The sequence below is a fragment of the Thamnophis elegans genome, chromosome 2 (genome assembly GCF_009769535.1).
Source record: "Thamnophis elegans isolate rThaEle1 chromosome 2, rThaEle1.pri, whole genome shotgun sequence".
NCBI lineage: Eukaryota > Metazoa > Chordata > Lepidosauria > Squamata > Colubridae > Thamnophis > Thamnophis elegans.
Window position 1 is genome coordinate 149,215,187 of NC_045542.1, and position 22,237 is coordinate 149,237,423.

General features: G+C 43.9%; 1 protein-coding gene and 1 long non-coding RNA gene across 4 annotated transcripts in view; one reads left to right on the forward strand and one right to left on the reverse strand.

Moving 5' to 3' along the window:
* The window catches only part of LOC116523816, a 10,410-nt gene extending 4,364 nt beyond the window's left edge, over window positions 1-6,046 (reverse strand). Inside the window, exons 1-2 of the long non-coding RNA XR_004257153.1 lie at window positions 5,913-6,046; window positions 1,006-1,311 (exon numbers count right to left, since the gene is read on the reverse strand). This is a non-coding gene — a long non-coding RNA (uncharacterized LOC116523816). The remainder of the gene's footprint in view (window positions 1-1,005; window positions 1,312-5,912) is intronic.
* Window positions 6,047-9,196: 3,150 nt separating this feature from the next.
* LOC116505089 lies at window positions 9,197-21,102 on the forward strand. Of its 3 annotated transcripts, none has more exons than XM_032212418.1 (5): window positions 9,197-9,316; window positions 10,442-10,831; window positions 12,769-12,852; window positions 16,849-16,964; window positions 20,356-21,102. In XM_032212418.1, exons 1-5 carry the CDS (start codon window positions 9,229-9,231, stop codon window positions 20,461-20,463), a joined length of 786 nt encoding a protein of 261 aa, XP_032068309.1. In that variant the 5' UTR covers window positions 9,197-9,228; the 3' UTR covers window positions 20,464-21,102. The 3 variants fall into 3 exon arrangements, with proteins under 3 accessions (XP_032068309.1, XP_032068311.1, XP_032068310.1); XM_032212420.1 differs by having other exon boundaries at window positions 9,197-9,312; window positions 10,561-10,831; XM_032212419.1 differs by lacking the exon at window positions 12,769-12,852.
* Window positions 21,103-22,237: the final 1,135 nt, after the last annotated feature.

The window sequence follows — 22,237 nt, forward strand, 5'->3', positions numbered from 1 at the left end:
CCGGTTAGGACCTTTGTGACTCTGAGTGTTTAAGGTTGCCGACCCCTGGTATAGAGTTTCAATGTTGTCTTCTAGTGGTACTGCTATGGGTTTGGACAGAAAGCTTTGCCTGGAATAACCTGTTGATGGACTCTGACATACGTTTGATGTAAAGGACAGCATTCTTTTGGGATGTTGTTTGCATTGTATTCAGTTGGGCAGACTTTTTCTTGAAGTTGCACGTACATTTGTTTTGCAAGTAGTTTCTGCTTTTCAAACTGTGTTGCAGTGTGTTGTAGCTTGACTGAATGGAGTCGTATGCTTTATGTGTCCTATGGGGGCTGAGGAATTTGTTTGCAAGAGTTGCTTTTTTATACTTGAACTAGCTGATAACCTGGCATTGCCCGGGTATTTATTTTATCCCAATCCTGTATCAGGAAAAGGAATGAATTATATGCATAGTGTCAAATCAAAATCAAATTAATTGTATTTACAGGCATTTAGAATAATCAAAGCCTTGTTGAAAATGTCCAGACTAAACGTAATTTCTAATGTTGGATTTTCCACAAAAAAAATTTTTGTGCGCACTGAACTGGCAGTAATGCCAGGAGCAACCCACCCCTGTCTGGAATGCCTGAAGCAATTTCAACCAAACTCCGAACACAGATGACTTACTGTCTGGAAAAAAATATTGTGTGGGGTAAGATGCCCCTAACACCCCTCAGGGGGGCTCTGTTAAGATACAGCCTGTTGTGCCTTAAAATGGCTTCTACTGTACTGCCATAAAATGGGTTCTACTGTGCAGTGCAGTGGAGTTGCTATGGTTATGGCTTCACAGTACTCCATAAGGGGGCTCCCTCTGGTAAGGGGGAAAAATCCAACATTAGAAATTATGTTTGACCCGAACATTTTCTCCCTATAAATAAATACCCAGGCAATGCCGGCTATCAACTAGTTATCTATAAAAAAAACCCATCAACACTTTTTCTATCCATTGCCATCTTCCTTTCCCCAGGAGACTCTTACCCACATACGTCATCAAGACCCTTCCCTGACAGGTCCGGTTTATCCCAGAGAGGACCTGATATTCTCCTTCCAGCTCCTTCTTCATGTTCATGACAATAAGGCCCATCTGGTGGAGAACGAGGTGCTCCTTCAGGCCCAAGTTGAAGTAGTAACAGCGCCCTCTGTTGGCAAGCAAGACCCACTCACATTGGGAGGAGGTGAGGTTCACTCGGCACAGGACTGCGTAACTGTTAGAGCGGGGAATAGGGATGAAGGCTTTGGAGTCCCGAGGAATGTACTGGTGGATGATGGGGCAGATGCTTGATGCTGGTGAGAAAAAAATGAGACGTTCATCACAGTTATGGATCAAGACATAGGCTCACTTTCATCCTAAATACCTTGGGACAGGTAAACTACATAGTAGTTTACCTCTCATCGCCATGGCCTTTAAATGGGTGAAATGGTGCATTCTTAGGGCAACAATTTTTGAACCAAAGTACCTCAAAGGGGCTTACTTATAGAATAGGTATTCTATACTCTAGGGAGGCAGGCAAGCAAGTAACTATTGCTGTGTGGTGGAGGGAGGGTCTTCAAAACTAATTGGGAAAGTGTTTCTGAACATTGAAAGTGAAAATACTTATTACTTATTAGTTATAGAATAATTAATATTATATATATATATATATATATATATATATATATATATATATATATATATATATATATATATATATATATATATATATATATATATATATATATATATTTAAAGTCACAACCCCTGGTATGCCCAAATATGGGAGGAAGGTCACACTTCCATTCTCTGTCCTTCGGCTCGTCACAAGAGACCATTCAGACAGAAACCCAATATTTTTTACTGTTGCCATTTTGTTACATTTGTTATATATGTTATATTTGTGCTGATAAATAAATAAAGGGAGACTAGTTGTGACTTTAAATATATACCTTTCACCCTGGCCTGGCTGATAAGGAGTCGAGTCGAGTCGAGTCGAGCTCTGTAGCTCAATGGTTAACACATCTGCCTAAGAGGCAATATATATATATATATATATATATATATATATATATATATATATATATATATATATATATATATATATATATATATATATATATAGCAATAGCAATAGCAATAGCAATAGCAATAGCAATAGCAATAGCAATAGCAATAGCAGTTAGACTTATATACCACTTCATAGGGCTTTCAGCCTTCTCTAAGCGGTTTACAGAGCCAGCACATTGCCCCCACAGTCTGGGTCCTCATTTCACCCACCTTGGAAGGATGGAAGGCTGAGTCAAGCTTGAGCCGGTGAGATTTGAACCGCTGAACTGCAGATAACAGTCAGCTGAAGTGGCCTGCAGTACTGCACCCTAACCACTGCGCCACCTCGGCTATTTATATATATAAATAAATAAATAAAGGGAGACTAGTATAGATCTATTTCAAGCTATTTAGCTCTCATCAGCTAGCCATACCCTTACTGGGATTTGAACCTGTGCTGATTGCATCTCATGCAAACGTCTTAGCCATTATGCCACAGGTCTCCTCCTTATCAGCTGAAGCCAGGGAAGAAGGTATATATTTAGTGTCACAACCCCTGGTAAGCCCCAATTATGGGAGGAAGCTAACTGCTTCCATCATCTGTCAATCGGCTCGTCACAAGAGTCCATCACGACAGAAACCCAATATTTTTACTGTTGCCTTTATTATATTTGTGTTTTTTTATTTGTGCTGATAAATAAATAAAGGGAGACTAGTATAGATCTATTTCAAGCTATTTAGCTCTCATCAGCTAGCCATAACCTTACTGGGATTCGAACCTGTGCTGTATTGCATCTTAGGCAAACGTCTTAGCCATCAGGCCACAGGTCTCCTCCTTATCAGCTGAAGCCAGGGAAGAAGGTATATATTAGTGTCACAACCCCTGGTAAGTCCCAATTATGGGAGGATATGATTATTCTACCCTATCATTCTCATATTTATAAAACTCAGTGCCTTTGTGAAAGTTAAGGATTACTACTGCATTTGTGGTGCAATCAGAACATTGCATGTGTTGAAGTTGTTTTAATGCAAACCAAAGATGGCTTTTTAAAAAAAAGTTTACATCATATTCTTATGCATGCCAGTGCTGTGTGTGAGGTAATTTAAGGTGGTTCTGACAAGTGTCATTGGCATCTTAGCAGTTAGACTTATATACCGCTTCATAGGGCTTTCAGCCCTCTCTAAGTGGTTTACAGAGTCAGCATGTCGCCCCCACAATCTGGGTCCTCATTTCACCCACCTCGGAAGAATAGAAGGCTGAGTCAACCTTGAGCAGGTGAGATTAGAACCGCTGAACTGCAGATAACAGTCAGCTAAAGTGGCCTGCAGTACTACACCCTAACCACTGCACCACTTCGGCATCTTCATATCTGGTCACATGGGTGGCAAGCCACTCCCACAAAGGGCACACCCACAGAGTAAGTTTGAACAATTTTTGAAACCCACCATTGGTGTGTGTGTATAGACACATACATACACAACTTATTTACATAAATGTGCATATTCACACAGATGCACACGTATACATACATACCACATACATGCCAATGCATGTGTCTTCTTTTATCCTATGTTACAGAAAACGAATTCAGACCTACAACATTTCTAGTATTACCAGGGGCTTAAAAACAGACTACCCTAGATCAGTAAGGGTTCAATCAAAGACCAGTTAATTATAGCAGCTAAATTCTTATAATTTCCTTGTTTTATCTTAGAAAAACCAGTTGCGGAGAGTCAAGCAATGATGAAGAGGAACTATGTTTTGTTGCTGGTTGTGAGAAGGAAGAGGTAGGCAGGACATGAACCCTATCCAAGCCTCTCCTGGTTTGAAACTACTATTTGTTCCTGCTATGAGAAATTATGTGTTTACAGGTCAAGGGGAGGCAATAGGAACACCCATAATTTTGGTGTGTGTGTGTGTGTGTATAGAAAAGCACAAATGTCCAGTTGTCTGCAAGGAGTATAAATCCTTCCATTCCCCACCATCCAGTCAGAGGTGAAGAAGCTTCTTGGATGAGAAGTGAAATGTCTTCAAAAGAAAAAACCAGAAAGTCCAGCTGCCTCTTGAAAAAAGCACCTTTAGGACAACCATGACCTGGATGACTGGGAATCTCCATAAATGTGTATAAAACAATTATATGGGACCATAGAAGTGAAAGTCTGCCCTCTTTTATGTGTATTGCACATACACACAACGAGACAAGGCTTTGATTATGCCATGGTAGCCATCAACTTGGCTTTATCTCCCCATTCCTGGATGTTCCTTAGGGGCAGGAAAGGGATCCTAAATTTGGGGAACTTACCTAAGGGCCTAGAGCTCATTCCTTAGCCTTCTTCACCTATCTTACCTAGGTGAGATGAGCAGGGTAGAAATGGGATGGAGGGATAAATAAACAAAGGAGTAAATACCAGATTTTTCACTCATTGGCCCAGCTCCAACCTCCATGATCCATCTCCCCCAAAGGCCACCCAGGATAAGGATCCAGGCGGAGGTGCCCAGTCTCTTCCCTTCATGGGGTGGGCTGCTGAAGGTCCACATCCCAACCACCATCTTGGCAGTTCCTCAGGTTTTGAAAAGGTTCCACCTTGATGTCATAATGGAACCCACCGGAAGAGCCAGTGGCTGGAGGGAATTCAGGCCGTTCCCACAGCTCCGCGCACCTCCCACCCCTGGTGCGAAGTAAGACAGGTCATCCTTTTCAGACCTGATCGGGTTCCAAGGAGAAATTAGGGGATCAGGACGGAAGAAACGGAGGAAGAGATGATTATCCTCAAGGTCAGAAATAGGTGTTCAGGTGGCAGCAATGGGAATTAAAATCAGTTGAATTCACCCCTTAAAAGAGTCCTTTGCAATCAGGAGCAGTTAACCTGTAGAACTCATATAACAAGGCAGAGCCTCATTTTTCTCCCTGTTGAACAACAAGCCAATTGTTTATTTATTTATTTTATTTATTTAATTTGTCACTCATGTACAAGATAACAGGAGTAAGAATAAACATGAATAAGAACACAGGAATGGATACAAATAAACGGGGACAGTAGGACAGGGATGTTAGGTATGCTGGTCCGCTTATGTACACCCCCTTTATGGACCTCTTAGAAATGGGGTGAAGTCAACAGTAGACAGTTTAAGGTTAACATTATGGGGGTTTGAGATAGTTTAAGGTTAATGTTATGGGGGTTTGAGAGATTTTAGGAACAGGGCTGCTTGACTGAGGTACAGCTTTAAAAATAATAATTGCTTTTTAAAAAATAAGCAGTTATTGCTCCATAACTTCTTAGAACACCTTTAAGGACTTTTTTGCATAAAGCAGGACAAAAAATAAACTTACCATCTTTTGGTTTTGTTGGTTAGATAGGGTAGATTATAGAAACAACGAATGGTAAATTTATAATCGGACTTATAGCCGCTGAAAAGATGATCAAAACCCACTTTCTTTTTTTCTTTTACAATACTGTTTTTTTCAAATGGGATTTTTAACTCTTTCTTGGATGTCTCTCTTTTTCTCTTTTCTTCCTTACTCTCTATTAGTTTATACCCGGTTTCCCCCAAAATAAGACCTCCCTAGATAATAAGCCCAATCGGGCTTTTGAGAGCATGCACTAAAATAATCCCTCCCCCCGAAAATAATCCCTCCCTGAAAATATTGCAACACAGCAGCAGCCTTGAGGTGATCACGCTCGCCACCTCCCGCATCTCAAAAATAATAAGACCTCCTCGAAAATAAGACCAAGTGTTTATCTCGGGGGAGTGGGGGTGGGGTTAAAAGACAAGACCCTGTCTTATTTTGGGGAAAACATGTTATTAGTTTTGAACACTTGTTTTTAAGTTTTAATAAAATGATATGTAATAAAGAAATAATACCTTTTGCTGTCCTGAGCCATTCTTTTTCCACTTCCAGCCTCTCCTGTTGGGTTAGAGCTGTAAATTGGTTCTTAAGCTATAGCTATTGTTTAAGCAGCAAAAACTTAGTAATCAGGAAGTTTAGCAATAGCACTTAGACTTATATACCGCTTCACAGTGCTTTACAGCTCTCTTTAAGTGGTTTATAGAGTCAGCAAACCGAGCTCTGTTTTCACTGGCAGAAGCACTGTGGGCCTTCATTGTTTCCAGAGTGGCCCCGCAAGCCAGATCTAAACAACCTATGGGCCGGATCCGGCCCCGGGGCCTTGAGTTTGACACCCCTGCCTTACACGAATAGTGTTGAATACACCCATCTCTTTAGAGTTGGCCTTTTAGGACCTCTGATTACTGAATCATGGAGCTGAATGAGACCCTCAAGTCCAAATCCCTGCTTGGTTCAGAAATGCAAACTAACATATATCTGACAGATGTTAATCCAACTGCTTCTCATCTGCTAAAGGTTTTTCCTCCCCTCTTTTTTCTTTCCTGTCTCTTGTTAACATAGAAAAAAAAACTCTCTCTTGACTTTCCTGACAGGAAATCACCAGCTATAGATACAATTTAGCATAAATAACTTTGGTTTGGAGTCAGCTTAGGAGCCTACAAAACAAAAATGAGGAAGCCCTTCAGAAAAGGAGAAGAAGGATTTATCCCAAAATAGTCTTGTGACTTCAGTCCCTTGTTATCAAGGGCACCGATCTACAAGTTGTTTTTGGGAGTAAAGTCACTTTGCAAAGATCCCAGGGTATTCTCTTAGTCATCATTGTTTCGTTTTCTTGTTACTATTTGCAGGCCTATAAATCTATGGCTGGTTTTGTGGGTAGTCACTTTGCAAAGAGATTCTGTGATTCGTCAATGTTTTGGTTTTCTTGTTCACTTTTCAGGCCAAGCTAATTCGGGTGTGCTGAATGCTTAACAATTCAGGCAAGGTGTTGTGGTCTATTGGCCACTGGTCCTTCCAGCAGCTGAATTGGATGAGGTGTGGGAGTCGGGGTCAGCATCAAGGCAACCTGAGAGCTCTGAGGGGGAAGGGGGAGTGGAGCTTGCAGATAGAGAGAGAGAGAGAGAGAGAGAGAGAGGGAGGGAGGGAGGGAGGGAGGGAGGGAGGGAGGGAGGTGGATCCTGAGCAGTCTGTCAACCCTCAGATAGAGAGTCAACAGCCCCAGCTCTGGAGGTGGCTGATGAAGAAGAGGAGGGACAGATGGGTCCAGTGCCTGACACACAGATGCACAGAAGGCAGAGGAGAGGAGAGCAGTGGAAATCCATGGGCCAATCCTTGGGAAGGAAGAGCCAACACTGCTAGCGAATCCCCACCCTAGCTCTGGCGATAAAACGCCGGGGGCATAGATGAATAGATGTAGTAGACAACTATTCATCTCCCTGCAGGATGGACTTGTTAGCCTGTGGTGAGAGAGAAACTTTTTGCCGGGGCTGCTGGCACTCCTAATTAAAGGAATCTTTGAGTTAATTTCAAAGGGTTTGTTATGTTTGGGGAGCTGGGTCAGAACACAAGGTTTTAAAACATATATTTTGAAGATTCACTGCAGATCAGAGTGATATGAAAGAGGGGTGGGCTTCAAAAATTGCAGCAACAGGTTCGCTGCCCCGTTGCTGGGTGGGCCTGGCCATGGTGGGCATGGCCTAGTCAGCCTGCAGCACCACAGGTGGGGGGGTTGCCCTCCCCAAGCTCCAGAGGCTTTCCTAGAGCCTCTGGGAGGGCGCAAACTGCTTCCCCCGGGCTTTGGAGGCCAGAAACAGCCCATTTCCAGACTTCAGGAACTTCCAGTAGACCCATTTTTCGCCCTCCCCAGGTTCCACGCAGGCCCTGCATTTACCTAGCATGATGAATGGGCTGCGTGGAGACTCCTGGGAAGGGCGTGGTGGGGTGGGAGGGGTGGGGTGGGCGTGGCCAGCCAGGGGTGGCATTCGTGGGTTTGCCAAACTGGGAAGAATCCTAGCTAGAGGATCACCCAAACCTGAGCAGCCCCCGACCAGCCCACCCCTGGTATGAAGCCAGGACTTCATTAGTCACCTATTTCTCCTTCCCAGAACCCCCAAGGCCTCTGGCATCAGCTTTTAAAAGGGGAGAGAACGATGGATGCACCCAAAGCCCTGATGTTCTGTGCAAAGTGCCAGCTGGTCAGCCTGCAGGGTGGAAGTGAGTGGAGATGTCACAATTTAAACACACCTAAACCAATTTTCCTCCTCCTTTCAAGGAACAGCTTCATGCTTAACAGAGGAGAAATGAACCTGGAGTTTCTCCTTTCGGAGGCCAAGATCTGAAATAGCCACCCAGAATTCACTATATGATTTATGGATGGCAGAAAGTGTTTCGCTGGGGTTACATAGGATGGCATTTAAGGTTTTTTTTTAAAAAAAATGCATCTAATTTGTAACTTTGGTTTAACTTTTAGAAGAAGTTGTTCGGGATTTCATCAAATCCCAAATCCCAGTTTCTCAGTAGAAGCTAATTACACTGGGGAGGGATGCACAAGGGGGCTCAAAGAAGTCCCAACTCCACAAGCCCTGCCCCTTTTATGTGCATCACAATGTACGCAAAAGGGATGGGGCTTCCATTGCATGCATATGTCTTCCTGTTGACTTCTTGTACCTCCTGCTCTGGATATCCCTGATTTACAATGAACTCCATGAAATGGAATAGTTCATATCTACACCAGAGGTGGGTTGCTGATGGTTCGGCCAAACCGGTATTGGTATGCTGGCCTGGGTCACAGAACTGGCAGCGACCAAGGCTGGCCATGCCTCTCGAACAGTTCCCTGGCTGCCGAAATCACTGTTGCCATCTTGTTTTGGAGTTCTATTGAACTGCGTATGGGCAGGCATCACACATCCAGTGTGCTCAATAGGCAGTAATGCCAGCTAGAACCCACCACCCCTGGATAGATTGAATCCTTTAGGTCCATCTGTAAAGCAGGGAATGTTGTGACACTCTGGAGGAGGAGGACCAGGACTGAAGGAGACTGAAGTTATTGTGGAAAGTCTTTGGTCCACGTACTCTGGAAGTCAGATAGTGATATAAACTGGGGGGCTCCAGGAAGGAGGGTGGGTGTGTTGTTGACAAATATCCCCCTCCTCCCCCCCCCGGCTACCGCACATTGTGGAAAGGCCTTTAACCGTTGTTTTTATATTTGTGCCGAGCTGGCAGAATTTTGCTGGAGCCAGGAGGACGTAGGGTAAAAGCCTGGCTCCATTGGCACACTTCCTCAAAATGGAGCAGAGGAAGGTGGAAGTGAAATGAACTGACAAAGGGAAAGTGATGGGCAGAGGAGAAAGTGCTCCAAAGGCAGAGGAGAAGACACTCTTGGCTGCGATGCCAAGTCCGTGGCTGCTCCTGATGCTGGTGGGTGAGTAAAGGGGCTGCTTTGCTAAGCAGGAAAGAGACAGAAAACCTTTTCTTGAGATGGGGGCTTCAGGCTGCCCATGTTCTACAGAGCCCAGCATGGCAGCAATGCTGAGGGCGGAATTCTTTGGCAGCGTCGAAAGAGAAGGGCCGGTTTCAATAAACCTCAAAGCTTTTCAACATGGAGCTCCAGTTAGTAGAATGAAAAGAAACATTCTAAACATGGTAACGGTATATATCTAATTAGGATGGGCGTGAGTTACATTAATACCTTTAACTGTGCAAAGTAATCATGTTAAATGTTTACTACATAAAAAAACTGAATTTGAAGACACATGTTACTTATAGGATATAGATGGAAAGGGGATGATGAATTTGGTTTATTTTAAAGGGGGAAAAATCCACAGTTTTATGTATGTAATAAACATTAAAAACTGGAAGATATGAAAAGAATACGGCAAAAATTGAAAATGGAAATATAATGCAAAATGTATTATGTATATGTGAAAATGTTAAAGGGGAAATCGGGACAACACTTTGTTCATAAAAGAACAAAGTGTTTGCTTTGCCTTTGCCTTTGCCTTTGCCTTTGCCTTTGCCTTTGCCTTTGCCTTTGCCTTTGCCTTTGCCTTTGCCCTTGCCCTTGCCCTTGCCTTTGCCTTTGCCCTTGCCCTTGCCCTTGCCCTTGCCCTTGCCCTTGCCTTTGCCCTTGCCCTTGCCCTTGCCCTTGCCCTTGCCCTTGCCTTTGCCCTTGCCCTTGCCCTTGCCCTTGCCTTTGCCTTTGCCTTTGCCTTTGCCTTTGCCTTTGCCTTTGCCTTTGCCTTTGCCTTTGCCTTTGCCTTGCTTTACTTTGTTTTGCCATTGCTTGCTTCCTAGGGCTGAGAGAGCTTTTTTGCAAGGGCAAAAAACAGCCAAAAACCAAGGCCAAAAATCAGCTGGCCTCACGTACCCTCAGAAATGGCTCCACATGCCACCTATGGCACACATGCCATGGGTTCGCCATCATGGGTACAGAGTTTTCTGCTCAGGCATGGAATTTTACTAGAAGACCCCCAAAGTCCCTTCTCTCTCTTATTCTGTATTCTGTAGACCTCGCTGCTAATACCTTCTCCTGTTCTCTTCTCCCCAGGCCCTGCTGCAGGCCTTGTGCTGTCTACACCCTCATTCCCAGTTTCCGTCTCTCATGGTAAGACCGCCTTGCTTCCAGTCTCGTTGAATTTCTCTTCTTCGGTGCCCGCCTACTTCCAGATCCGATGGCGTTTCATCCCCGGCCAGTGGCTGGTGTTGATTGTGAAAGCCGATAACTGCCAGGCAGACAATGGTACCCATCAGTGGTGGGACGCTTGCGAGATCACAGTGGCGGAAGCAGAGAGATACAGGCACCGAGCAGAGTGGTCTTCCGAAGACACTTCGCTGATACTGCGGGATGCCAGAGTAGAAGATTCGGGAATTTATAACATCAAGGTGCTGGCTTTGGGGGTCCGAGTGTCAGCCAACATCAACCTAACTGTGATCAATGGTAAGAGAATGAAAATAGGTCTGTACTTGCAGGGAAGGACATCTCTGGAGAAGTCAAGGAAGTTGAGATGTCAACTGCAATCCAATTGTTCATGGCATCAGAGTTGTGCAGGAATAACAGAATAACAGAGTTGGAAGGGACCTTGGAGATCTTCTAGTCCAACCCCCTGCTCAGGCAGGAAAGCCTATCCCATTTCAGGCAAATGGTTACCCAATCTATTCTTAAAAACCTCCAGTGTTGGAGCATTCACAACTTCTGGAGGCAAGTTGTTCCACTGATTAATTGTTCTCACTGTCACGAAATTTCTCTTTAGTCCTAGGTTGCTTTTCTCCTTGATTAGTTTCCATGTGTTGCTTCTTGTTCTGAGTTGTGTAATTGTGGCCATCTTTACTTCACCCCTGGACATAGTTGATGGGAGGACCCTAAGTTTTATTTATTGACATTAAATGTTATTTCTTTGTTTTGACTTTATTGCTTTATCTGGTTTATAAGGCTTACACCAGACCTTTAAGATGAATACATTTTCAATAACATTTTCAATAATCTTTACATCTCCTGAGGCTATTAAAATATTAAAAGCAGACGGAATGTCCTTAATTTTATTTCCCAGCCCACATTGTCTGGATTGAAGTTCTCAGGTCCACTCAAAGCAGCTGTTTTCTATGTACAGTAGCACTTCACAGCTAAGTCACGATGGCCAAATCTCCTGCCGATTGGACAGCAATGCCCATATTTCCAAGTTGCACTTTGTCTAGAGTAGTGTTTCCCAATCTTGGGCATGCTCAGCTGCGTAGACTTCAACTCCCAGATTTCTCATCAATGGTTATGCTGGCTGTGGAATTCTGGGATCTGAAGTCTATACGAGTGTTCCTCAAATATGACAACTTTCAGATGTGTGGACTTCAACTCCCAGAATTCCTCAGCCAGCAGGACTGGTTGGGGAATTCTGGGAGTTGAGGTCCTCACACCTGAACATTGCCAATGTTGAGCAACACTGGTCTATACATCTGAATACCGGAATTCTCTGCATGAAATCCTTATACTTGCTCTGTTATTCCACATATGCTTGAGAAAAATTCTCCTCCCACCTTGGGAAAGGTTACGAACGCAGCTGTGCTGCACAATTTGCAGCCCCGTGTCTTTTTAGGTGTATTGTGTGTGACACACATGTAAAAAATGGATCAGGGTTTGATGGTTATGGTGTCATTTTGACTTTCTTGAACATCCACTCCTGGTTGCTGCTGGATCATGGCTCTCCCATCCCTGCTTTATTCATGAGGGAGTAAGCAGCTGATTTGGGAGAGGATTTTTCTTAATTGGGAAATCAAAGCAAATTGGCGGTAGATAGGAGCCAGTGGAATTCAAGGTGGGCTGGACATAGATCTCTTGTGGGCACAAAGGGACTTGGGAATGATGACGCATTTGACCCAAGGGTGGGTGGATGTTGGCATTACTGTGGGTTCGGTGCATGCACAATTTTACATGAATGCTAGACATGTAGTCCGTGCGCATGCACATTTGACCATAAATGCAATAAAAATTGCTCTGCGCCCGTGCAGAAGCAAAAAACAAGATGGCAGCCTTTACAGCGGCGCTGGGAGAACTGGTTCGGGGGTGTGGCAGGCCTGGGTTGCTGCCGTTTCCAGCGACCCAGGCCGCCAAATTACTACTGGTTTGGCTGAATTGGTCCGAACCGGTAGGAACCCACCACTGATTTGACCCCTCCCTCCGGCTCAGCCTGGTCATCCCCTCCCCTAGCTGGGAGATTTGCATTTTTAGACTTCCAAGATTCTGTTAATGTAGCTTTACAATAAAGTAGAATTAGTTTCTCCGATTGTGTTTCTTGTTTGGGAAAGTGAACAGAAGGAACCCTCAAAGGGCTGAGGTGTGCTTAGCATTAAAAAAAATAATGTCTTTTTAAAAAAAAATCTTAACAGAAACCAGCAATCCCCTCTTGAATGGTGCTGCCTTTGATGATCAGAGAAGAGGGATCTCTTCTAGCAAAAGCACAAATGTAGCAGGTTTGTATGGGAGATGGAAATAATTAGAAAAGAAAACCAGGAATTAAATGGAATGTGGAAGAGCCGAGGTGGCGCAGTGGTTAAATGCAGCACTGCAGGCTACTTCAGCTGACTGCAGTTCTGCAGTTCTGCAGTTCAAATCTCACCGGCTCAGGGTTGACTCAGCTTTCCATCCTTCTGAGGTGGGTAAAATGAGGACCCGGATTGTTGTTGGGGGCAATATGCTGACTCTGTAAACCGGTTAGAGAGGGCTGAAAGCCCTATGAAGCGGTATATAAGTCTAACTGCTATTGCTATCTATTGCTATGGAAGGGGGACATGACTATCAGGTACTGGAACATGAAACTTAATCATGCTTTTAGACATTATCTCCATCCATCACATGCTAAAGTGGGATCACCTGCTTCCCAGTATACAGATTTAGCAGAGATGAAAGGAACCTTGTTGGTCATCTAGTCCAACCAGGGGTGGGTTCTGGCAGTCACTACTGCCGATTTGTTCGTGGGCGATCCGCGCATGCGCAGAAGCAAAAAATAAGATGGTGGTGCTGCTACAGAGCTGCCCAGAGAACCGGTTCGGGGGGCGTGGGAGGCCTGGGTGGTTGCCAGTTCCAGTGACCCAGGCCACCAAACCACTACCAGTTTGGCTGAACCAGTCCGAACCGGTAGGAACCCACCACTGAGTCCACACCCCCACCCAAGCAGGAGACCCTGCCTATACTATTTCTAACAGATGGCAGTCTAGTCTCTTCTTGAAAGCTTCCAGTGATGAAGCTCTTACAGCTTCCGAAGGCAAGCTGTTCCATTGGTTGATTGTTCTCACTGTCAGAAAATTCCACCTTATTTCTATGTTGAATCTCTCCTTGATCAGCTTCCATCCATTATTCCTTGTCTGGCCTTTGGATGCCTTGGAAAATAGCTTGACCCCCTCCTCTCTGTGGCGGTCCTATTTTCCATCTCTGTACTGCTGCTGCTATGTAATATAAATGGACTAAAGCTGGAATAAGCAAAGACTGCTCCCTTTGGAACAGTCAATGCGAATTATCCCCCATATTGCTTCCAGTGGCTCTGAACAGTTCTGAGCCTTTTGATATAGACAGAAAAACAAAGATGCAGTTAATGTAAATCAGTATTTTTCTACCTCAGCAACATTATCAGGTGTGGACTTAAACTCCCAGAATTCTGCAGTCAAGATGGCTGGCTGGGGTATTCTGAGAGTCGAAGTCAGCACCTGTTAAATTTGCTGAAGTTGAGAGACACTGATATATATTGTTGCCTGGTGTTTATGGTTTTCTCCCTCCCAGTTTTGGCGTGCCTCTTCTCCCATTTTTACCAGTAAATTGTGTTGATCTTTGCTGGTATTTAATAAAAAAATCATCAATAGCAATATAACTTGTATACCACTTCACAGCCCTCTCTAAGTGGTTTACAGAGTCAGCATATCCCAACAATCTGGGTCCTCATTTTACCCACCTCAGAAGGACAGGAGGCTGAGTCAACCTTGAGCCTGGTGAGATTTGAACTGCCAAATTGCAGTCAGCCGGCAGTCAGCAGAATTAGCCTACAGTACTGCATTCTAACCACTGCGCCACCACATCTTATAATCAAGCACTGTGTATAGATATGGAGTTTTGGAAGTATGTAAGATACAAACTGAACTGGATAGTTTGCATAGTTTGGAAGATGCAAACTGAATTAGAAATTATGTTTAGTAATGTCCCCACATTTCTGTGTTGAAACTTGTGACATTTTACCCTGTTTCCCTGACAATAAGACCTCCCCGGATAATAAGCCCAATTGGGCTTTTGAGCACATGTGCTAATTCAACAGGAATAGGTTACCACACCAGCCACATTGGAGGAAATTCCCTCATTGCATAACTATTAAATGTGCAATAGCTTAATCTTCTCTTTTTCCCTTACCACCCCACAGTGATGTCATCATATTAGGGGTACTGGACAACCAGATCACAATTTTTGTCTGTCTTTAGAAGAAGACATATTGGCATGGACTTTCTCCTTCCAAATCTTGTTTCAGCATCAGATAACTCTGCCTGTTTAATGTCAATCAATTCAATTGTTGACCTTGATTGAATAACCAAGAAAAGATTCGATATTCATTTATCCACAAGAATAGAACAGAACAGAATAATGGAGTTGGAAGGGACTTTGGAAGTTTTCTAGTTCAACCCCTGCTCAAGAAGGAAACCCTATATCATTTCAGACAAATGGTTGTCCAATCTCTTCTTAGAAAACCTCCAGTGATGGAGCAGCCACAATTTCCAGAGGCAAGCTATTCCACTGGTTTATTGTTCTGTCGGGAAATTTAAGTTGGTCCTCTCCTTGATTAGTTTCCATCCATTCCTTCCTGTCCTGCCTTCAGGTGCATTGGAGAATAGGTTGATCCCCTCTTCTTTGTGGCAGCCCTTCAAATATCGGAATACTGCTATCATGTTGCCCTTAGACATTTTTCACTAGAATGAGACATGTCATGTCCATTTCCAGCAACCATTCTTCATATGTATCAGGTCCCAGATATTTCTACAGGAACATTGGCATTTTGGTGGGAGGAAGAGGGGAAGGAATGGAGTGGTCTGTATATGAAGTTCCTGTTTCCAGTTTCTGTTTCTGTTTCCCGTATTACTGTGCTAATCTCTATATGATGTTTCTGTTTTTTGCACTACTGTGTTAGTCTCTGTTTCTGTTACCCTGCAATGATGTAGTGTGGGAGGGGTTTGGTTACCATTGCTTTAAATGGCTGGTTTTAAGTGAGAAGCTTCAGTTCATGCCTAGATTTCTTGTTATCACAAACCTTCCAATAATAAAGCTCCTTTTGCAGTTTCAGTTTCACAGTCCTGCTTTCTTGGGAAGATTGGAGAGGCAAGACCTTACAATATGTTTTAGTCTCCAGTCCCCTAATCATCTTTCTTGCTCTTCTCTGCACTCTTTCTAGAGTCTCAACATCTCTGTGGCAACCAAAACTGGATGCAATATTCGAAGTGTGGTCTTACCAAGACATTATAAAGTGGTATTAAGACTTCATAATGATATAAGGACTGTTGACTTGGGCAGAATTCAGACTAGAAACTTCCAAGGTCCCTTCCACTTCTATAATTTGATGATTATGTTTCTTACTAAGTGGAGCCAGCCACCTCTTGAAGCAAGCAGTTCAGAGGTGGGTTCCTACTGGTTTGGACTGGTTTGGACTGGTTCAGCCAAACCGGTAGTGGTTTGGTGGCCTGGGTTGCTGGAACCTGCAGTGACCCAGGTCTGCCACTCCCCCAAACCAGTTCCGCCATCTTAATTTTCAGTTCTGTGCATGCACAGAACAATTGTAATTGCACACATTTATTTATTTTTGTTTTTTAAAATTTTTGTACATGCAGAGACCTATTTTTGTGTAAATTCGTACATAGCAAATTTTTCGCACATATCGAACCGGCAGTAATGCCGGGAGCAACCCACCCCTGAGGCAGTTCCTTTATCTAGCCATTCTTCTCACGGCAGGAAGTTCATACTCCTGTTTCACTGAGCTTGGCTTCCTTGCTATTCCCAGCTGCTGGTTGTTGGCCAGCTCTGCAGCTTGAGACACTCGGAAATGGAAGTGTAAGGTTTCCTAATAATGCCCTAATTGATTTATGAGTATCGAGTCAAGTTTCAATACAAAACTAATCATTTATTAGGAGCATCATAGGCAAGATCTTTTCACAATCAGATCTAAGCTTTGTTTGATTTATGGCTGCACTTTACCCCAGTTCCTTCCCTCCCCTCAGTCTGTGTCATAAATCACATTCCCCTATGAGATGCAGCCCTCCCAAGCCTGCTGCAGTAATCTGAGATCCAACTTCATTCGACAGTATGAGTGGAATGCACTCCCCCTCCTTCTCTCACTATGACAACGTTGGGAGTTAATAGGATGGTTTTTTTTGTGTGAATTCTTTCCTCTTGCTTCTTCCTGAGGAAATCATGGCGGTGATTCTGTCCAATGTCTCTTGTAGCAGCTCCAGTCCCTTTGGTAAAGGCAGAATTTGGCAGAGACTATACGATGACCAATATCATCCGACTGAGCTTAGCTGGCCTGATTCTCTGTCTCCTCGGATTCATCATAGCAGAGGTAAATGGCTACGTATTGTGTTTCTCCTCCAGCCCTCTGTCATATTGCTTGTCCAGTTTGCTGAATGGAGAGTTAAAGATGACCTTGATATCAGTGGTGGGATCCAATTTTTTTTTACTATCAGTTCTGTGGGCTTGGCTTGGTGGGTATGGCAGCAGAAGAATACTGCAAAATCCCTATTCCCTCCCCTCTCCAAGGCAAGGATACTGTAAAAATTCCATTTCCACCCTACTCCAGGGGAAGAATACTGTAAAATCTCAATATCCTCCCCACTCCTGGGGGAAGGATACTGTAAAATCCCAATTCCCTCCCCACCCCACTAACCTGCTTTCCAGCTCTGATCTCCTGTGCAGGGCAACAGAAGAAGACCCAGCCAATCAGCTGGGTCTCTGACCAGCTGGGACTCGGGAGGCAGAGAATAGATAGGGGCAGGGCCAGCCAGAGGTGGTATTTGCCGGTTCTCCGAACTACTCAAAATTTCCACTACTGGTTTGCTAGAACCAGTCAGAACTGGCTGAATACCACCTCTGCTTGATATGCTCTTTCCTTGGGGGAAAGACAATACAGGTAGTCCTCAATTTACAACAGTTCATTTAATGACCATTTGAAGTACTGAAAATGTGACCAATGACCATTTTTCACACTCTTGACTATTGCAGCATCCCCACGGTCACCTGATTGGAATTTGGAAGCTTGGCAATTCTAGTTCATATTGATGACAGTCACAGCATCCTGGGGTCATGTGAACACCTTTTGCAACCTTCTGACAAGCAAAATCACTGGGGAATCCAGATGTACTTAGCAACCCTGTTACTAACTCAACAACTGCAGTGATTCGCTTAACAACTGGGACACGGAAAGTTGTAAAATGAGGCAAAACTCACTTAACAGCTGTCTTGTTTAGCAACAGAAAGTTTGGATTCAATTGTGGTCATAAGTTGAGGACCACCTATCGTTCAGCATCCGGATTTTCAACATTTGCAGGATGGGTGACCCTTGACTTTGGCCACTATTGGGCCTGAAATTTTGGTTGTTATTTGTTGTACTCAAGTAACCAAGCTCGATTTTATGGGTGGTTTTTTTTATGACAGATGTTAAGTGAGTCACTGTAGTCATTAAGCAAATCACATGATGATTAAATGGATCATGTGATCATAAGTTTGAATCCAGCTTATCCATTGCATTTTTTTGGACTAGGAAATGGCAAAAAAAATGTTGCGAAATGTGATCATGTGGCCATTGGATGCTAAAACCAGTTGTAGATGTGAGCTGGTTGCCAAGCACCCGAAATATGTTTCTGTTACTGGGAGGGCAGTAAGGCAGTCATAACTCGGAGGACAATTCATATGTAACTTTTTCAAGTTACATCATAACTTTGAATGGTCATTAAAGAACCAGTTGTAAATTGAGGATTACCGATATTTGCTTGAGCAGATCTTAGATTTCCTTCCTGGGTGATACCCAAGCAATGCTAACTTCACTCTGCCATGAAATCCTTCAAGGCTCCTCTCTTATATATACTAGAGTACAGTCTGAATCTTGAAATTCAACCACGCCATCTTTCAGTCTAGATCTGTGGGGGGGTTGTAGAGAGGGGGAGGTTCTAGATCTCATCCCCATCTCGATGATTGTATTTCTCTGGAGATGGGAGAGTTACTGAAGTCCACGGCTCAACAACACAGATGCCTTTCTACCTTATCAAATCCCTTGTCATTGCAAGATCAAGAAAATGAAGGATGTGGATTTCCACAAGATGGAGTAAGCACAGATTCCTGGAAAAATGTTAGATAAACTTCCCTGCTCCGTTGATAGGAAATCTCTTTGAGATGATTGTACCTGTCTTTAGAGCAGGAGGTCTCCGACAGTGGTGGGTTTCAAAAAAAATTTCAAATCTACTCTGTCGGTGTGGCCTCCTTTGTGGGAGTGGCTTGCCGGCCAGGTGACCTGGTGGGAGTGGCTTGCTGACCATGTTCTCTCTCTCTCTCTCTCTCTCTCTCTCTCTTTCCTTCCTTTTGTCTCTCTGTCCCTTTTTCCTTTTCTTCTTTCATCTCTCACTTTTTCTTTCTTTTTTTCTTTATTTCTTTCTTCCTTCCTTTCTTTCTCTTTCTCTTTCTCTTTCTCTTTCTCTTTCTCTTTCTCTGTGTGAGTCTGTCTGTCTGTCTGTCTGTCTGTGTGTGTGTGTGTGTGTGTGTGTGTGTGTGTCAATTTTGGAACCTCTTCTGTAGGTATGGCCTGCTTTCCGGGTCCACTGGTGGAACCTCTTCTAACCGGTTCGGTAGATTTGACGAACCGGTTCTACAGAACTGGTGCGAACTGGTAGGAACCCACCTCTGATCTCCAACCTTGGCAACGTTAAGCCTGGAGGACTTCAACTCCCAGAATTCCTCAGCCGGCTGGGGAATTCTGGGAGTTGAAGTCCGCCAGGCTTTAAGTTGCTAAGGATGGAGACACCCTGCTTTAGAGGGATATCTCCAGAAAGGGTTAAAAGAAATAAGATGGTGATTGCAGTCATGCTATTGGAATTGCGATCTTGACTTTCTCACCCTACTCTTACAGAGATTCCTAAGAAAGGGACTTGTTTTAAAGAGATAATGATTTGTTTGTTTTCTCTTTTAATGAACGTAATTACCAAAGAAATAGATTCCCATCTAGATACTTATCTATCCTGCTCTATGCATTTTGGGGAGGGAAAATCCCCCAACATCTTAATGAAAAGCCGGCATGTGTCCTTAGATCCAAGAAACTGATGCTTCCTGGGTACAATAGAGAGGCAGCATCTGTGACATCCTTGTGCAGCCTCAAGGCAGGCAGATGTTGATGTGATACTCATGGACCACAACTAGAATGGTTTTGGGTTTTCCCGCCCCGTCCCAGCATTGTTAGGCAGGAAACCTTTTATTGCAGGATCTAAATGGAAGTATGATCTAGTATAGCAATAGCACTTAGACATATACCGCTTCACAGTGCTTTACAGCCCTCTCTAAGGGGTTTACAGAGTCAGCCTATTGTCCCCAACAACGTGGGTCCTCATTTTACCGATCTCGGAAGGCTGGAAGGTTAAGAACCTTGAGCCAGTCAGAATCGAACTGCTGGTAGCTGGCAGTCAACAGAATTAGCCTGCAGTACTGCATTCTAACCACTGCGCCCCCCACAGCTCTTTTTATAATCCAACTAGACTGGAGAAAATAAAAAGACTGAATCAAGAGCCAAGCTAAGGTTCTGTGGGAGATGGGTAAGCTTTTGTTGATCTACAGACTCAGCATTAATCTGATACATATAATCTAATTTATCAAGTTGCAACTATGAAAATAGAGAAGGCTGGAGCTCAACTGCCTGGTTCTTCTGCTCACTAGGTGTTGAAGAAAGTCAGAGATTGTTCTTCTTTTTACAGAATGTTGCCTCCAGACCGCGAGAGACAAGGGTGCATCAGATGGAAATTCCCTTCTCCTCCTCCCCAGTTGAGCAATGTTTCCTGACTTGTGAAAATCACCCAAGTTAGGTGGATGTGGACAAAAAACACCTTGTAAAATTTGTTGCTGGTCTTCTGTGGTCCTTCTTTGCAACAGGCCACTAAAGTATTTGTTGTAGGGTGGATAGACTCTCCTTTCTAGGATGAAAGTTCCTAGGACTCAACACTATGAAGTCTACCATTGCACCACTTCGCCTTTGCTCTGTAGCTTCTGGAAAGGGGTTGTAAGCCCACTGCTGGCTAGAATGCACAGATGAATCACAGATGAATCACAGATGAACAGCATTGGCATGTGACATGAGGCTTATGTGCTTAGAAGATTGCACCCTCAAAAATGGATACAGGAACCACCTGTAGGTCTGAACAAAGCCACTTCCTCAAGTGCTTTTTATTTTTTTGCTGTCCAAATAGTTGGACTTCTACTCTTGTAAATCTCAACTAGCAAGTCAAAGTCCCCAAGATGCTTTTTCAGCTGGCAACTAACTAAACAATTTGGGATGAACAACCTTGGAATCAGTAATGGTATCCTATTTTCTTCACTACTGGTTTGATAGCGGGAACGTGCATGTCTGGGTATGCGCAGAACCTTCTGCGTGTGTTTGTGCATGCGCAGAAGGTCCTTGATGATGTCTGGGTGGGTGGGTGGAGCCTTGTGCCGCTGCCACTACCGGCTCGCCCGAACTGGTGTGAACCGGCAGCATACCACCTCTGCTTAGAATGTGGTGGGAGTAGGAATGGATTTCCAGAGAACAACATTGCAGATTACAGGAACCAGGAGCACCACTCAGGTGACTTTGAGGACACAGATAAACCTCCAAGTGCTTCAACGACCCTCTAAAAGGATGCAAATGACCAGCTGTCTGCAAGGAGCATAAATCCTTCCTTTCCCCCACCATCCTGTCAGAACTGAATAAGCTTCTTGGATGAGAAGTGAACCATCTTCAAAAGAAAAAAACACCCCAGAAAGTCCAGTTGCCTCCTGAAAAAGCACCTTTGGGACAACCATGATCTGGATGACTGAGAATATATACAGACTTTTAGCAATTCAAAGCATTCCATGTTTGCTGGAATGATGGGATTGAATTGCAATGTATTTTGGAGAGCCTTTGGCTGGAGATGGTTGGACCAGGAAGTTGGAGGTATCCCTGGAGAACAAGCTTGATCCAATTTAAGTTCTACAAGAGGCAATCCTGAAAGCATCTACAGTGGTTTGATTTTCTTTTTCCTTGAACATCTCCCCTGAAGTGGGTTCCTTGGTGCTCTCTGAGCTTGTTTTCTTGCAGATATTTCATTACCCAAACTAGGTGACATCAGTGCCAGTGAAAGCAAATCCTACTCCCTACCGGCACTGATGATGTTACCTAGTTGGGTCATGAAATGTTGCAAGAAAATACCAAATTCAGGGAGCACCAACCTGAGCTACAAATATTCATAGAAATATTCTCCTTTATTGAAGACCTCACAGCTTTTCTAGCAGTCGATGTCCCTAGTGAGTATCTCTGTAGGCCTGACACTTCATGTCTCCTGAAAATCATTGCTGGTCTTCTATCAGAGACTGTAAACCAAACATGTCCAGCCATACTCACATCTTCATTGTCTACCTAGAGCAAGCTAAGGTAACTCAAGCCCAGGGGTCAGCAACCTTAAACACTCAAAGAGCCACAAAGGTCCTAACTGGAAGCCTCCTGTTCAATTATGGAGCCAACTGGAAGTCCGGTTCCCCCACCAGAGTCTCCTCCTAGCGCGGCGTCCTTTTTCCTCTACCTGCCCTAACTGAAAGCCCTATCAATTGTGGAGCTGACCA

Excerpts from the sequence above, each read along its gene's own strand:
- LOC116505089 (XM_032212418.1), top strand. The coding sequence starts at position 9,229 with ATGGGCAGAGGAGAAAGTGCTCCAAAGGCAGAGGAGAAGACACTCTTG. Across the intron at positions 10,832-12,768 it reads CAACCTAACTGTGATCAATG|AAACCAGCAATCCCCTCTTG; the intron begins GTAAGAGAATGA and ends AAATCTTAACAG. Across the intron at positions 12,853-16,848 it reads CAAAAGCACAAATGTAGCAG|CAGCTCCAGTCCCTTTGGTA; the intron begins GTTTGTATGGGA and ends TGTCTCTTGTAG.